Source organism: Leptopilina heterotoma, unplaced genomic scaffold (assembly GCF_015476425.1).
Source record: "Leptopilina heterotoma isolate Lh14 unplaced genomic scaffold, ASM1547642v1 Lhet_68, whole genome shotgun sequence".
NCBI classification, from domain to species: domain Eukaryota; kingdom Metazoa; phylum Arthropoda; class Insecta; order Hymenoptera; family Figitidae; genus Leptopilina; species Leptopilina heterotoma.
The window spans coordinates 1,523,706-1,539,499 of NW_025111157.1; the positions used below are offsets into that span (position 1 = coordinate 1,523,706).

The 15,794-nt window shown below is 24.8% G+C and overlaps 3 protein-coding genes across 5 annotated transcripts in view; 1 reads left to right on the forward strand and 2 right to left on the reverse strand.

Moving 5' to 3' along the window:
• The window catches only part of LOC122510410 (colorectal mutant cancer protein), an 84,656-nt gene extending 70,289 nt beyond the window's left edge, over positions 1-14,367 (forward strand). For all 3 annotated transcript variants that reach the window (XM_043625039.1, XM_043625040.1, XM_043625038.1), the window contains 11 exons: positions 318-579; positions 671-798; positions 927-1,151; positions 3,887-4,078; positions 4,179-4,369; positions 4,447-4,698; positions 4,915-5,110; positions 7,416-7,565; positions 7,687-7,868; positions 8,041-8,143; positions 14,014-14,367. In XM_043625039.1, coding sequence (XP_043480974.1) covers positions 318-579; positions 671-798; positions 927-1,151; positions 3,887-4,078; positions 4,179-4,369; positions 4,447-4,698; positions 4,915-5,110; positions 7,416-7,565; positions 7,687-7,868; positions 8,041-8,143; positions 14,014-14,094 — 1,962 coding nt within the window. In that variant the 3' untranslated portion in view covers positions 14,095-14,367. The remainder of the gene's footprint in view (positions 1-317; positions 580-670; positions 799-926; positions 1,152-3,886; positions 4,079-4,178; positions 4,370-4,446; positions 4,699-4,914; positions 5,111-7,415; positions 7,566-7,686; positions 7,869-8,040; positions 8,144-14,013) is intronic.
• Positions 8,264-8,626, reverse strand: LOC122510417 (protein brawnin). Its single transcript, XM_043625050.1, has one exon. The coding sequence runs from the start codon at positions 8,480-8,482 to the stop codon at positions 8,327-8,329; it is 156 nt and encodes a 51-aa protein (XP_043480985.1). The 5' UTR covers positions 8,483-8,626; the 3' UTR covers positions 8,264-8,326.
• A 28-nt stretch (positions 14,368-14,395) lies between the features above and the next one.
• Positions 14,396-15,614, reverse strand: LOC122510412 (pre-mRNA-splicing factor SPF27). The gene is made up of 3 exons (XM_043625044.1): positions 15,406-15,614; positions 15,008-15,273; positions 14,396-14,911 (listed from the first exon to the last, which is right to left on the reverse strand). The coding sequence occupies exons 1-3, from the start codon at positions 15,478-15,480 to the stop codon at positions 14,542-14,544; spliced, it is 711 nt and encodes a 236-aa protein (XP_043480979.1). The 5' UTR covers positions 15,481-15,614; the 3' UTR covers positions 14,396-14,541.
• Between the last annotated feature and the right edge of the window lie 180 nt (positions 15,615-15,794).

The following is a 15,794-nucleotide window of genomic DNA, read 5'->3' on the forward strand; positions in this document are numbered from 1 at the left end:
AAAGACGGTAATTTATTTAATCGGTTTTAATGTCAATGTCATTTTAAAAATTATTTGAAATTCATCAATTCGGTAATTAATTTCTAATCTCTATTATTTAATTGTGAAAATAGACGCTCTTCAAATTATTGCTTCAATTCTTCTTTAGATAAAAGAAGTTCCATAAAAACTGGTTTCAAAATTATGGAAATAAAAAGGAAAAATCAAATACAATAATTCGTTTGCTTCTTAGGCTCGTGACATATTTTTTAATTAAAGTATTAAAAAAAATAATAATATTTAATTACATACATAATTCAAATTTGTTCTTGTTTCAGTTGCAAATTGCAGCTCTGTCATCATTGCGATCGGAAGTAACGGAACTAAATTCGAGACTCTTGATTGCAAATCGAGCACGAGAAGCTGCGGAGACGGCGTTGATTAAAGCGGAAACGTTGACGGCAAGAGCAGAACAACGAGCGGAGCAACAAAATATTCGACATGAGGAAAGATTGACGGAACTTCACTCTGTGATAGCTGAACTCGGTAGACAATTGGAGCGACAGCGGGCGAATATTATTGCCGAAGAAGATGAATCTGGTAAAAATAAAGTCCTCCTCTAAAAAGTTTAATTTTAAAATTTAATTCAATAACTTTTAATCTTTAAAAAATGTATTTTTTAATTTTCGAGAAATCGAAACGAGTCGAGACGCCGAAGGTTCAGTCACTAATCCTGTTGACGAAAATGAAGCCTTCATTCTAGGAGACGGAGACAGAACTTCTAGTTGCTGCGAAGAAGTGGGACGAAGACTGAATGAAGTACTTTTTTGTTTTTAATATTAAAATTCGTTTTTAGTATTTAAATTCTGACTGTATTAGCTTTTTGGAGATAATAGTTAGAAGGTATTAGAAAATAGAAAATAATTAGAATGTATCATCTTTTTTAGGGGAGAGAACAATTAGACAGTCCTGCAGATTTACCAACGCCGGAAACAACTCAACAGACAGTTTCCTATCAAAATGTAGCAGTCGCAGCTTTACAAGACGAAGTGATAGCTCTTCGGTCGGAAATTTCTTCACTGCATATACAATTAGCGCAGTATAGGAATCAATCGCATGGACAATGTTCGGCTCAACCTACTTGCAGTGATTCACCTCGTCGAGACTTCAGAGTAAGGCTTCTTACGATATAATTTTTTGGAGAATTTTAGACAAATTACAAACAATTGCAGAAATTCAATTATGTTACAAAATTTTTAGAAATAATTAAATTTTGAGAAGGTTACAAATTAAAATCTTTGAAAATCTGAATTTTTCATATGTCTAACTAACAATTCTGTGGAATTAATTTTTTTGAGAAAGTTTAACTGCGGATTTTTTTTTTAAATTATTTGAAGTTTTTATTTTCTAATATATATTTTTAATTGAAAAATTTACGAATAATGTCAGTAAAGTCAGGGAAATGTCAGTGAAATTAAGAAAGTTGAGACTTTTTTCGACTTATTTTCAAAAATTGCTACTTTTTCGACTTTTTTCCAAACATTGCAACAAAATACCACAATTTTTATTAAAAAAGTGCAACTTATTTTGATTTTTATAATGCGAAAAATAACTATAAACAAATCTTTCAAAAATATTTTTAATTACATAGGGTAAATGCACTAGTAGTCGGACACTTAAGGATACAATCTTAAATTATGCTTTTTTTCTTGAAATAACAAATATCTACTGTGTTTATAAGCACATTATTAATTAAAGGAGTTCTTCAGGATTAAAAATCATATAAATTTGTTACAAATAGTTGAGTATTTAATAAAATATAAACATTTTAATAAAAAATTACGAATGCTTTAGTAGTCGGACACTTTTTCCCCTTGTTTCTATAGTCGGACATCTGTCAGATATTTTGAATTTATAAAGTAAAAAAGATAATTTTTTAATTGCTATCTGCTGGAAAATGGAATTAAAGCATATTAGAAGTTATTAATATAATATTTAAACCCTATACGTTTTAATATTTATGATTAATTATCAACAAAACTTTGTGCCACTCATCGCGCTACTCGAAAATGGTTGTATCTATAGTCGGACACCATGATTTTTAAAACATTAAATAAAATATTTCTTGTTTAATTATTTTCGAAAATACCACTATTTTCATAAAATATAAACTTCACACATTCGTCTAGTATACTTTTTAAAGTAATTATCACAATGCATTATTACTTATTTGCCAAAAAACACGAAAGTGTCCGACTACTAGTACTGTCCGACTATACCCGCACTTACCCTATTTCCAAAAATAATAAACATTTTAGAATTATTTTTAACATTTAATTAAAATTCATCAAAAAATTAATTAGTTTTTTAAAATTATACAAAAATTCTTTTAAGAAATACAATTATTTTCTAAAAATTACATTAATAAAATATTTTTTAAAATTAATTATTAGAATTTTTTTGTAATAATTTTTTAAGATTCAAAATTTAGGTACTTTTTGGACTTATTAAAATTTTTGAGAAATCATGGTCTTGTTTATAATTAAAATTCTTCAAAAATTTGATCATTTTTAGGGTTTCGTGGCCCATGGCCGAAAGCCTTATAGTTTCACTTTGGCGTCCGTCCGTCCGTCTGTCCGTCGTAATTTTGGGCACTATAGTTCCCAAATTTGGGGCATTATAGATCCCAAATTTGGGGCACTATAGATCCCAAATCAGTCAGTCAGTCTTAACCACAATGGTTTATGATAACCAAAACAGGATTTTCTTTTTAAATGCAACGAAACCCTAGATGTAGGCGTTTTGCGCCTGCTTCTTTTCCAATTTTTATTTATACTTTCAAAAATTTAATTATTTTTAAAAGATTTTACTAAATTTTAATTGTTTGGAAATTTTTTAAAATTGAAAAACTATTATTCTTCAAAAATTATTTTAAAATATTTTTGTGATCACCCTGATAATTGAAATTTTGTAAAATTGAATTGTAAACAAATAAATTTGAAAATTCACAAAGAACTTTTTCAAAAATTATTAGAAATAATGCATTTATAGAAGAATTTTAATTAAGTACTTATAAACACGAAAAAAAAATTAATTTTGGAAAAGTTACAAATTATTGCAGAAATTCAATTATTGTCAAGAGTAATAATATTCTTCGCAAAAATTAAATATTGTTCAAAAATAATTAAATTCTTCTTAGGGATTCAATTATTTTCACTCATCGCAGAATTTCTATTATTTTTAATACAACTTTAATCGAATTCCTTGAAAAATGTAATTAATTTAAAAATTATATTAAAATATTTCGAAGGAATTCAATTATTTAAATTGATAAAATTTTTTATGAGATTTCAATTTTGGGAAACATTCAAATTATTTTTATTAATTTTTTTTTTTGAGAATTCAATTATTTTCAAAAAAATTGCAATTAAATTTCTTCAAAAATTGCTTTTTAAAAATTGTAATAATAATACTTGAAAAAAATCAGTTATTTTCAATTTTACAAAATTTCAATTATCTATTCAAAATCTTTATAATTTATTGTATATTTCGAAAATTTAATTAGGAAAATGATTCAAAAATAATTTTTGAAAGATTCGTTTATAGTTATTTTTCGCTCTAAAAAAATTGAAATGAGTTACATTTAATACTAAAAAATATGATGTTTTATATCATATTGATTTGTAAATAAATAAAACAAAAATATTTTGTTGCAATATTTGGAAAGAAAGTCGAAAAAGTCGGAATTTTTTAAAATAAGTCGAAAAAAATCTCAATTTTCTAAATTTATTTGCCAAAAAATTGTTTTTTCCTTAGATTTTCCTAACTTTACTGACATGTGACCACACTGATTTTTATTGACTATGCGTTATTGTCATTATATTAATAATTTCTCAATGGTTTTCAGACGAGGGGGAATTTAAGTTCGCCAGAACCTCTAACGGCGCCTTGCTCTCCTCTTCTGCCACCTTTGCAAACAGCTCCCATTTCAAAAAGTGTAACCAGAGAAGATGTGCCAATTTTGAAGATGGCGGAAAGAGTGAGACTGAGAAGAACCGACGAGAGGCATATTACTGGTCCCGACATAGCTAATCTTGGAGTAAGAAAATGATTTTTATTTTAATAATAATAAAAAAAATTTTTATACTATTTTTCACGAAAATCAACCAACAATTCTAAAATACGGCAATTTTTTTTAGGTCTGCTCCACGATGGTTGCCGAGCATTTGGTCTCGGACCTTTTGGAACATTCGAATCTACACGAATTCAATGGATCGGAAAAGCAGTTTGAAGTGGAGAGTGAACGACTAAATAGTAGATTAGAACACGCACGGGCTAATAACGCGGTTCTTGCTTTAACGCTTCACGAAAGTAAAGCACAATGTGATAGGCAAGTTTCTAAACTGATTTTAAATTTCCTTTCTCTAAATGTTCCCCTTTATTTATTTAGTATTTTATCTCCTTTAGACTTAGTCTTCTTGTCGGAAAATATGAATCGAATGCAATAGCGTTGCGACTTGCACTTACGTACAGCGATCGAATGATTGAAGCCTACGACGTGCTCGTGGCACTCCTGGAAAGTGAATTAGCTTCATCTGTCGATAGACGCATCGATAATAGAAGGGTAATTGAAAATGTGGCTCATGTTCTAAATAAACTCGAAAATGACTGCTCTCATCTCAGTGCACCTTGGGAAGACAACTTGATTTTGTCGGATGGGTATGTATCAAATTGTCAGACAAAAAACAACAGTTTTGTCAAGCTATTTGACAAAAAACTTTTTTTACCGTTTACTTTTAACTTGTATTGGCTATCTGCTATGCAAACAACTAAATAAAAACTAATAACTAAATAATAACTAAATAAATAATTAATAACTAATAAAAACTAATAATAATAAATAAACAAAAATCTAACAAACAAATTTCGATTTAGATCCGAAGTGACATGGAGTGAGGACGATGAGCAACGTTTGAAAAATCACATCAGCAGATTAAAGAGGGACCTGTCAATGGTGCAATCGACAGTTGTGGAATTTGAAAGTGTCCACGTCGAGCCACTGAATTCAAAACACACAATATCTTTGGCAGAAGCTCGAAAATTGGATTTGGAAACCGCTGTCCTTATGCAGGTTAGTCTGCACAATATAAATTTTCATCTTTTAACGATTTAATTTTAGATCTTTAGCTTCACGATGAAATTACCACGAATTCTAATACAAAGTCTTCAATTTTTTTCTATTTCTGACATTAATTTGATTTTAAATGACTTAAAGAACTAAGCTTTATAAAGTTATTTAAAACTTATAAATAATTAAATGAATAATTTTATTTGAATATTTCAAAGTTAATTGAATTTTAAAAGAGTCGCGTTTAGAATTTTTATATAAATAGATAAATTTTACAAGGTTTTAATTTTAAATTTTAGAAAATTTCAATTTTCAATGAATTTAATTAGAAATTTTAAAGAACTTGGATTTTTGAAAAATTATAATAATTCAAATTCCTTTGAAATTAGTTAAATTTTCTAATTTATATTTTATTAACTATTAAAAATAATTAATTTATAGAAGAATTTTAGTTGAAAACACTAAAAAAAATTGAATTTTGGAGAATTTAGAAATTATTGGAGAAATTCAATTATTTTCAGAATTAATAAAATTCTTCGCTAAAAATTGAATTTTGTTTGAAAATTTTTTTCAATTCTCGTCAAAATATCAATTACCTTTATAAATAATAAAATTCTTCTCCAAAATTCAATTATTTACAAAAAAATTTCAAAAATTTTTATAAAATTTTTGACAAAATTTCAATTATTTTCAAAATTTTTACTCAACTCAATTATTTTCAACATCTACTATTTTAATAAAATTTTAAAAAAGAATTTTATTATATTTAAAATAAATTTTGATCAAATTCTCCGCAAACATTTAATTCTTTTTATAAATAATAAAAATTTCACTGAAATTCAATTATAATTTACAAATTTTTTTATAAATTTCTTTGCAATAATTCAAATTATTTTCATAAATAATAAAAAATTTTACAGGAATTCAATAATTTTTGAAAATAATAAAAACCTTTTCAGAAATTCAATTATTTTCAAAAATTTTCCTCAATTCAATGATTTTCAATATCTAGTATTTTCATAAAAATTTTCCAACAGAATTCAATTATTTAAATTTTTTTTATAAATTTCAATTATTTGTAATAAAATTAAGTGAATTACTTAATTTTTAAGTAAATTCCTCGAAAAATGTAATTATTCTTAAAAATTTTATTAAAATTCGTCAAAAGGATTCAATTATTCAAAAATTTATTATTAAAATTCTTTATAATAATTCAATTTTAAGAAACATTCAATTATACAATAAACTATTTATTTTTCTATTTAAATAATTGAATTCTCGTAAAATTTTCTAATGAAAATTGATTTAAAAATTAATTTTAGTTAAAATTTTATATATGATAATTGAATATATTAAAAGCATTTTAGAAAGAATTTTTTGAATTGAATTTTTAAAAGGTGTAATTGAATTCTTTTTTGAAATTATTTGAAGTTTTTATCTTCTAATATATATTTAATTGAACAATTTCTGAATAATGGAAATTTCGTAAAATTGAATTGTAAACAAATGGATTTGAAAATTCTCATAGAACTTTTTCAAAAATTATTTAAAATAATTGATAAAATTGTTAATTTATTTCTTTCGAAGAATTTTAATAAAAGTTTTTAATTGCATGTTTCGAAGAATTTACTTAAAATTGTATTAAAAATAATTGAAATCCTGTGAAGAATTTTATTATTTATGAAAATAATTGAATTCTTTTGAGAAATTTTATTAAAATAGTAGATTTTAAAAATATTTGAATTTCAGCGAAGAATTTTATTATTTGTGAAATGTAATTGAATTCTTGCATAAAAGGTTTGAAAATAATTACATTTTTCGAGGAATTTATTTAAAATTGTTTTAAAAATAATTGAAATCCTGTGAAAAATTTTATTAATTTATGAAAATAATTAAAGTCATACAACGAATTTTATTATTTTTTTTTAAATAATCGAATTGATGTGAAAAATTTGTATTACACTTGTAAAAATAATTAAATTAAAAATAATTGAATTTAAATTTTTAAAAATATTAGTTTCTATGGAAAAGTAATAATGACAAAAAATTTATTTAAAAAGAAAGTTATTGATGTTTTCGAATAATTTTACAATTAGATAAATTCGTAAATAAATGTAATAGAACATTTTTTGGAGTGTCTATTAATTCTTAGAGTTGATAAGAATATTCTTTAAGGTCAGGGAAAAAGTGAAAAATTTTTCTGTAAATCAGAAAAAACTCAGGGAAAAACAAAATTAATTTTTTGTAGCAATCCTGATTAAGTAGGCCTATTTAATTTACTTGTCAATTAATTCTTTAACTTTTTTAGGAGTTGATGGCTTTGCGGGAGGATAAGGCTGAACTACGAGCCCGTATATTTTTACTCGAAAAAGAGCGGGCAACAATAGAAATTAAATTAAATGCAAGAGATGCACAAATTCAACATCTTCAAGCCCAACTGTTAATAATGGGAAACAAAGTAATTTCAAGTTAAATTGATACTTTTAGAAATTATTTTAATAAATTTTCTTTTCTATTTTATTTACAATAATACTCGGGTTTCAACTATTTTTGTAATAATATTATTAAATTTATCACAGGATCGAGGTCTCAGTGTCAATGAAAGTGAAGGAATTGAATCCGAATTGTTAGAGGCACTCGGAAGAGAACAACGTTTAAAAGAACGTTTACAAGAGCTCGTGTCAACGTTGGATAAAGTTAACAAAAATTCCGAATTGAGGCATCAACCTGAACTTGTCAACGATTTAAAACGTGCAAATGGGTGAGTTTTTTTTTAGATTACATAATTTTTTCCTCTTTATAGATAAAATACATTCTTACGAATATATTCTCAAGAATAAAAAGAAGAGAGAAAAATGAAAAGTTAAAGAGAACTGAATGATTTTTCTGAATTGTTTCTATACTTATATAAACATTATTTATTATTTGATTAGAGCACTCGTTCAGTCATTGGAAAAGTCAAAGAAAAAACATCAGTCGAGATTAAAAAAAATGGAACAACAAATGGTGACGATGGTGGAAAATCATTCAGCACAAGTAAGTATAAATATACATGAAAAATACACTATAAACACTTTGGTTGTGAGTTTTTGAGGTTATTATTCACATATCTTGACGATTTTACGATTCTACACTATAATGATAGAAACAAAGAAATTTCTTCAAACACAGTTCATTTTATTGAATTATTTTCGCTGTACATTTATTAACACTAGATTTCTAAGTTCTCAGTTTCTTTAATTCTTCCTCCACAAGACTCTCTAGATCATGTAATGGTTTGTAGTGATTGTGAACTAATTGCGAACCACACATTGCTGTAGTCCCTGCTGCAATTAAAAATGTGATGTATCGAGGCCAAGATAGACCGGCAGGCATGTTCAATTTGAAGTTGAAGATTCTTTTAAAAGTCTTTCGTACACGAGTTCTTGCACTTTCCGTTTTTTGAACGTTTTATAAAAGTTAACCTCTCCTACATGCCAATTTATCATGACATACTCCAATCCTGCCCCACCAACAAAAAATAATGGGAGAAATCTATACTCGGCCAAATACTTTTTTCCAGGCACTTTTTGTATTATCCTTGCAATTCGTCTTAACATTTGATAAAACAGTAGTTTTTTATTTTTTTAGGAGTAGAACACAAATATTCCTCTGCGAGCATGCGAGTAACAAGTTATTGCAGATGGAATGTTAATCTGTTAATTCTAAAATGCGCAAGCGTAGCGCGCTATTTTTCGAAATCGATACCTATCCCTTGTTTCCCTTGTTATTTCCTGAAAATTAGCCCGCAGGTCAGGAAAATCAGGGAAAAGTCTCAGGAATTTTTAGTAAAAGTACTGGAAAAAATTAAATTTTTAAAATTCATAAAAAAAACTCTGAATTTTGATGATTTTTTTGTTTGCCTCATAAACTATGAAAATACTACAAATTCTAATACAAAATTACAAAGCCTTCAATTTTCTCTATTTCTGACAACAATTTCTTTTTAAATAACTTAATTTTTCAAGAACAATATCATAAAATTATTACTTATTAATTATAAATTATTTAATGAATAATTTTACATAAATATATCTAAATTAATTGAATTTTACAAGAATTGCGTTTACAATTTTCATAAATAGATAAACTTCAAAAAGTTTTAATTATAAATTTTACAAAATTTCAATTTTGAATGAATTTATGTAATTAGAAATTTTAATGAACTTAGATTTTTCGAAAAATTTTAATAATTCAGATTCTTTTGAAATTAGTTACATTTTTTTTAATCTGTATTTCATTATAATTATTAAAAAATAAGATTCATAGAAGAACTTTAGTTAAAAATACTAAAAAAAAAATTGAAATTTGGAAAAGTTATAAATGGTTTCAGAAATTCAATTATTTTCAAAAGTAATAAATTCTTCGCAGAAATGTCCACAAATTTAAAAAAATTCTTGTCATAATTTCAAATATTTTTATAAAGAATAAAATTCTTCTCTGAAATTCAATCATTTTCAAAAAATTTTAATAAAATTCTTGGGAAAATTTTTAATATTTTTAAAAATTTTCCTCATGCCAATGATTTTCAATATCTATTTTAATAAAATTTTCCAAAAGAATTCAATTATTTTTAAAAAAATCTTTATAAAAATCGTACGCAAAGATTTAATTATTTTCATTAATACATTATAATAATCGTAAGTTTCCTTTCCGTTAGCAAATTATCTGCATTCATTTGTTTGTTTTGAAAATTAAATTTTGTGGGTTAAGTATTGGCATTTTTTATATAAATTTTTTAATGTCAAACTTTTTAATGTGGAAAATACTTAACTTATTAAATTGTCTCGACTCTTTGGTAAAAAATCTAAAATTATCAAAAATTCGAAAAAATTCAAAAATCCGAATATCTTAAAATTCAACATTTTTTCCTCTCTTTTATGGGATTTAGCTTCATTATTTTTGTGCTTTTGAAAAATACTTTACTTATTAAATTGTCTCGACTCTTTGGTAAAAAATCTAAAATTATCGAAAATTATCAAAAATTCAAAAATCCGTTTTTCTTAAAATTCAACATTTTTTCCTCTCTTTTATGGGATTTCGCTTCATTATTTTTGTGCTTTTAGAAAATACTTTACTTATTAAATTGTCTCGACTCTTTGGTCAAAAATCTAAAATTATCAAAAATTCGAAAAAATTCAAAAATCCGAATATCTTAAAATTCAACATTTTTTCCTCTCTTTTATGGGATTTAGCTTTATTATTTTTGTGCTTTTAGAAAATACTTTATTTATTAAATTGTCTCGACTCTTTGGTAAAAAATCTAAAATTATCGAAAATTATCAAAAATTCAAAAATCCGAATTTCTTAAAATTCAACATTTTTCCTTCTCTTTTATGGGATTTAGCTTTATTATTTTTGTGCTTTTAGAAAATACTTTATTTATTAAATTGTCTCGACTCTTTGGTAAAAAATCTAAAATTATCGAAAATTATCAAAAATTCAAAAATCCGAATTTCTTAAAATTCAACATTTTTCCTTCTCTTTTATGGGATTTAGCTTTATTATTTTTGTGCTTTTGGAAAATACTTTATTTATTAAATTGTCTCGACTCTTTGGTAAAAAATCTAAAATTATCGAAAATTATCAAAAATTCAAAAATCCGAATTTCTTAAAATTGAACATTTTTCCTTCTCTTTTATGGGATTTAGCTTTATTATTTTTGTGCTTTTGGAAAATACTTTATTTATTAAATTGTCTCGACTCTTTGGTAAAAAATCTAAAATTATCGAAAATTCGAAAAAATTCAAAAATCCGAATATCTTAAAATTCAACATTTTTTCCTCTCTTTTATGGGATTTAGCTTAATTATTTTTGTGCTTTTGAAAAATACTTTACTTATTAAATTGTTTCGACTCTTTGGTAAAAAATCTAAAATTATCAAAAATTCGAAAAAATTCAAAAATCCGAATTTCTTAAAATTCAACATTTTTCCTTCTCTTTTATGGGATTTAGCTTTATTATTTTTGTGCTTTTAGAAAATACTTTATTTATTAAATTGTCTCGACTCTTTGGTAAAAAATCTAAAATTATCAAAAATTCGAAAAAATTCAAAAATCCGAATTTCTTAAAATTCAACATTTTTTCTTTTTTTTTATGAGATTAAGCTTCATTATTTTTGTGCTTTTGGAAAATACTTTACTTATTAAATTGTCTCGACTCTTTGGTAAAAAATCTAAAATTATCGAAAATTATCAAAAATTCAAAAATCCGTTTTTCTTAAAATTCAACATTTTTTCCTCTCTTTTATGGGATTTCGCTTCATTATTTTTGTGCTTTTGGAAAATACTTTACTTATTAAATTGTCTCGACTCTTTGGTAAAAAATCTAAAATTATCAAAAATTCGAAAAAATTCAAAAATCCGAATTTCTTAAAATTGAACATTTTTCCTTCTCTTTTATGGGATTTAGCTTTATTATTTTTGTGCTTTTAGAAAATACTTTATTTATTAAATTGTCTCGACTCTTTGGTAAAAAATCAAAAATTATTAAAAATTATCAAAAATCGAATTTCTTAAAATTCAACATTTTTTCTTCTCTTTTATGCCATTTAGCTTTATTATTATTTGAATTTTTATTCAAGAGAAAAAATGGAAAACTGAAAAAATTTAGAAACTTTTAAAAATTCTAGGCCTTTTCCATGATTTCCAGAAGCCTTTTAAAAATTCCATACCATTTCCATGATTTCCATGATTTCCAGATTCTGTAGGAACCCTGCTTTTGTCTGACTTTCTTCTAAATTATCGAATTCAGTGATTTCTGGGGTGAATTTGGTTAAGTTGTAAAATGATTAATTTCTATTTGAATTCGTTTTTTTTTTAATGTAGAAAATCTGATGTTAATTTAATTATTTTTTCGTTATGCACGGCAAAAAATATTTAGATGGATGAACTACAGATTTCACTTTAGTAGCGAAATTATTTAGTGCTTCAATTAATACTTTCGTTATTCTAGAGAAACTTATCGCTATTTCAAGTAAAACTTTTTTCAGTGTGTAATAATTATTATTTCTTTGAAAAGTATTTATTTTTAAATGGCTTTATAAAATAAGCAATGCAAAAGATGACTCAGATACTAATTGTAATTGTTCTAGCCATAGTTTAAGTCTAGTAATGTAAATTCTATTTAAATTGAGACCATTGAGTGAAATTATTTGAATTTTAGTTAGTTAAATCTCTTTGTTAGGTTATAATAATTATTTCTTTAAAAATTTTTAAATTGTTTAAAATAAGCAGCCCCATACAACATTCCCGCGCGCTTGCGCGCGGATAGTTTGGCTAGTAATAGAAATAAATTTCACAAGAATTCAATTATTCACAAATTTTTTATAAATTTTGTCGCAATAATTCAATTATTTTCATAAATAATAAATTTATTTGCAGAAATTCAATTATTTTCAAAAATTTTTCTCAATTCAATGATTTTCAATATTTACTATTTTAATAAAATTTTCCAAAAGAATTCAATTATTTACAAACTTTTTATAAATTTCTTTGCAATAATTCCATTATTTATATAAAAAAAATAAATTTTTACACAAATTCAATTATTTTCATAAATTATAAACATCTTTTTAGAAATTCACTTATTTTCATAAACAATAAAATTCATTGCAGAATTTCAATTATTTTTTAATACAATTTTAAAATTTCAATTCTGTTGATATTAGTTGAATTTTTTAATATGTATTTAATATTATTTACAAAATTTTAACACTATTCTTAGAAAGAAATCAATTATCTTGATAAATATCAAAATTTTTCTCAGAAATACAATTGTTTTCAAGAATTTTAATAAAATTCTTTGCAAAATTAAATTATTTTCTAAAATAACAATATTAATCACGAGAATAAAATTATTTTCTAATTATTTTCTATAAAATTCTTTTCAGAAATTCAATTATTTTCAAAAATTAAATAAAAATTCTCGTCATGATTTCCATTATCTGTATAAACATCAATATTAATCGTTGAAATTCAATTATTAAAGATAAATTTTAATAAAATTCTACGCAAACATTTAATTATTTTCATAAACAATAAAAATTTACCAGGATTTCAATTATTTACAAATTTTTAAAAATTTTTTCACAATAATTCAATTATTTTTATATATAATAAAATTGTTCTCAGTAATTTAATTATTTTCATAAAGAATACAACTTGACGCAGGATTTTAATTATTTGCGATACAATTTTAATCGAATTCCTCGTAAAATGTAATTATGCTTAAAAGTTTTATTAAAATTCGTCAAAAGAATTCAATTATTTAAAAATTTGTTGATAAAATTATTAATGAGAATTTTATTTTAACAAAAATTTAATTATTTTTTAATTTAAAAAATTGAATTTTCGTAGAATTTTCTAATAGAAATTGATTTAAAAATGAATTTCCGAACAATCGATTTATTATTTATGAAAATAATTGAATTCTTTTGAGAAATTTTACTACTTGTAAAAATAATTGAATTCTTGCGAAGGATTTTAATAAGGATATTTGTAAATAAATAAATAAATTTTTTTTCACAAATTTTATGGTAATTTAAATTATTATAAAACATGAAGAAATGTTTTGAAAATTTTAATTCTTTTATAAAAATAATAATAATTAAATATTTATTTAAAAAAGAAGTTATTGATGTTTTCGAATAATTTCAGTTTTGAAGAAATTTATAAATAAATGTAATAGAAAATAATTTGTGAGTATCTAATAATTTTTAGAGTGAATAAGAATATTCTTTAGGGTCAGGGAAAAAGTAAAAATTTTTTCTGTAAACCAGGGAAAAAGAAAATTAATTATTTGTGGCTACCCTGTTAATTTTTTTATAGAGCTTAAAATATTGAAGATAATGAGAATTTAACTTTTAGGTGATATCGTTAAAGCAACAAATTACTCTGCTGGAAGAAGGAAAGGGCAGTTTACATCTGCAGTCACAAAGTTCTTTATGACAGAGTGAATGAATGTGATTAGTGACTTGGACTTTTATAATTACAGTCTTTAACATGCGCAGCAAACATTATAAGTGAAATTAACGAACTTAGTAAATATTGAATTTTAACAAAAATATTTACATATGTACATAAGCACAAACGAAGTGATAAAAGTAAGTCAAAAGCAATTGCTTCTTGTCTTTTAAGTGTAAGAAAATTTTTTTACGATAAATGCATTTTGTATATTACGTATTTACATCTCGAATAAACATTTGATGTTGTTTTTAATAATTTTTAGGACTTTTATTGAAGAATTCACTGTTGGTTGAGTAGGTTTATTTTCACAATCAATAAATAACAGAACCATTGCTTCATGGTAAAAGTATTATTAAAAGTCTTTAAGGTAGTAAACGTAGAATTAAAGTATTTAAAGTATAAAATTTTGAATTTAGGAATTGATTTTCATTAATTTTGTCTTATTTCCATTGCCATCGTCTCTGTGGCATTTTGACCAGGAACGGCGGGTTCCTGATCATTTTCAGGTACAGCGGTAAAATCCAAATGTCCATTTTTCATAATTTCCTCTTTCAAGTGTACACAAGCTTGTTCAATTTCATAATTTCTTGACACTAATCCCACCCATTGAGCTTCGAGGGCTCTCAGTTTTTCTCCACCCTGTGTCTGCATTGATTTCCTCTGCCAATTTATTTCCTGAATTTCTTTCTTTAATCCTTGAACTTGCTTTTGAGAGTCATTCAATAACTGAACTAGAACTTCTAAATAAGACTTCCATGCCTCGCATCCATAATCCATCATTTGCTCCAAATTGCAAATTCTAAGTTAAAAAAATTAATGTTTAAATACAAATTATGTTAATATTTTTTTTAGTTTTAAATTTTCTTTATATTTATATTAACAAAATTTTTATTACCTAGTTGCTTGATGCTGCAATTGAGCGTAACTATTTTCTACACTTTCAGTCCAAGCTGAAAGATCGTTCATTTTCCCAGGAGCCGGAGGAGGAAGTTCGTATCGTTTCATTGTGAGAACTTCCATCGTTAAACAATTCTGAAGTCTTTCAAATTCATGTTTCATAACTTCAGTTTCAAATGCATTCATATTCAGAGCTGGAAGGTGTTCTAAGTAATTTTTGGTTGGTCTGTAACGTCGCGTTTCCTCTTCTACCATAGCTAAAGCCTGGAAATATATTACATTTCTTGGAAATTTAATTTTAAAAGAAGGTCTTGTTTTTATAAATGAAAATTGTTCATTTATAAATGAAATTGTTATCTGTCGAAATAGTTTATTAGAACAAACACTTTTACTTACTGCTTCTCTAACTCCTGGTTCGTCGTACCCTTGATCGATATATGGCAAGGCATCTTCAATAACTTCTCCTGCCATTATTAAGAGTAATCTTTTTTTTTTTAATACTTTCTGTTAATTAATAATCCTATTTTTATTTTTATTTTAATTTTTTAATCCAAAACAAGTAGTTTGCTGTCAATTTCGATACATGTTTATTTAATGTGAAAGAACCTTTAAGAACAGGGTTGTGTAGATAGCACACGTTTCCCAAAGAGCATAAAGGCCTTTCTTCAATAGATTTCGCTGTAGGGCATAAGGCTGCGTTCACACAAGTAGAAAAACATGAGAGTGAAAAGAACAACAATATCTCTCTATCTCTTTTGCACCCATGATTCCTCATATGGGATCGC

What these genes read in the sequence shown, in the direction of transcription:
- LOC122510417 (XM_043625050.1), bottom strand. Translation starts at nt 8,482, where the DNA reads ATGCCTGCCGGTCTATCTTGGCCTCGATACATCACATTTTTAATTGCA.
- LOC122510412 (XM_043625044.1), bottom strand. Translation starts at nt 15,480, where the DNA reads ATGGCAGGAGAAGTTATTGAAGATGCCTTGCCATATATCGATCAAGGG. An exon ending in AACCAGGAGTTAGAGAAGCA is followed by an intron (nt 15,274 to 15,405) that starts GTAAGTAAAAGT and finishes ATATATTTCCAG; the next exon opens with GCTTTAGCTATGGTAGAAGA. An exon ending in TTGCAGCATCAAGCAACTAG is followed by an intron (nt 14,912 to 15,007) that starts GTAATAAAAATT and finishes TTTTTAACTTAG; the next exon opens with AATTTGCAATTTGGAGCAAA.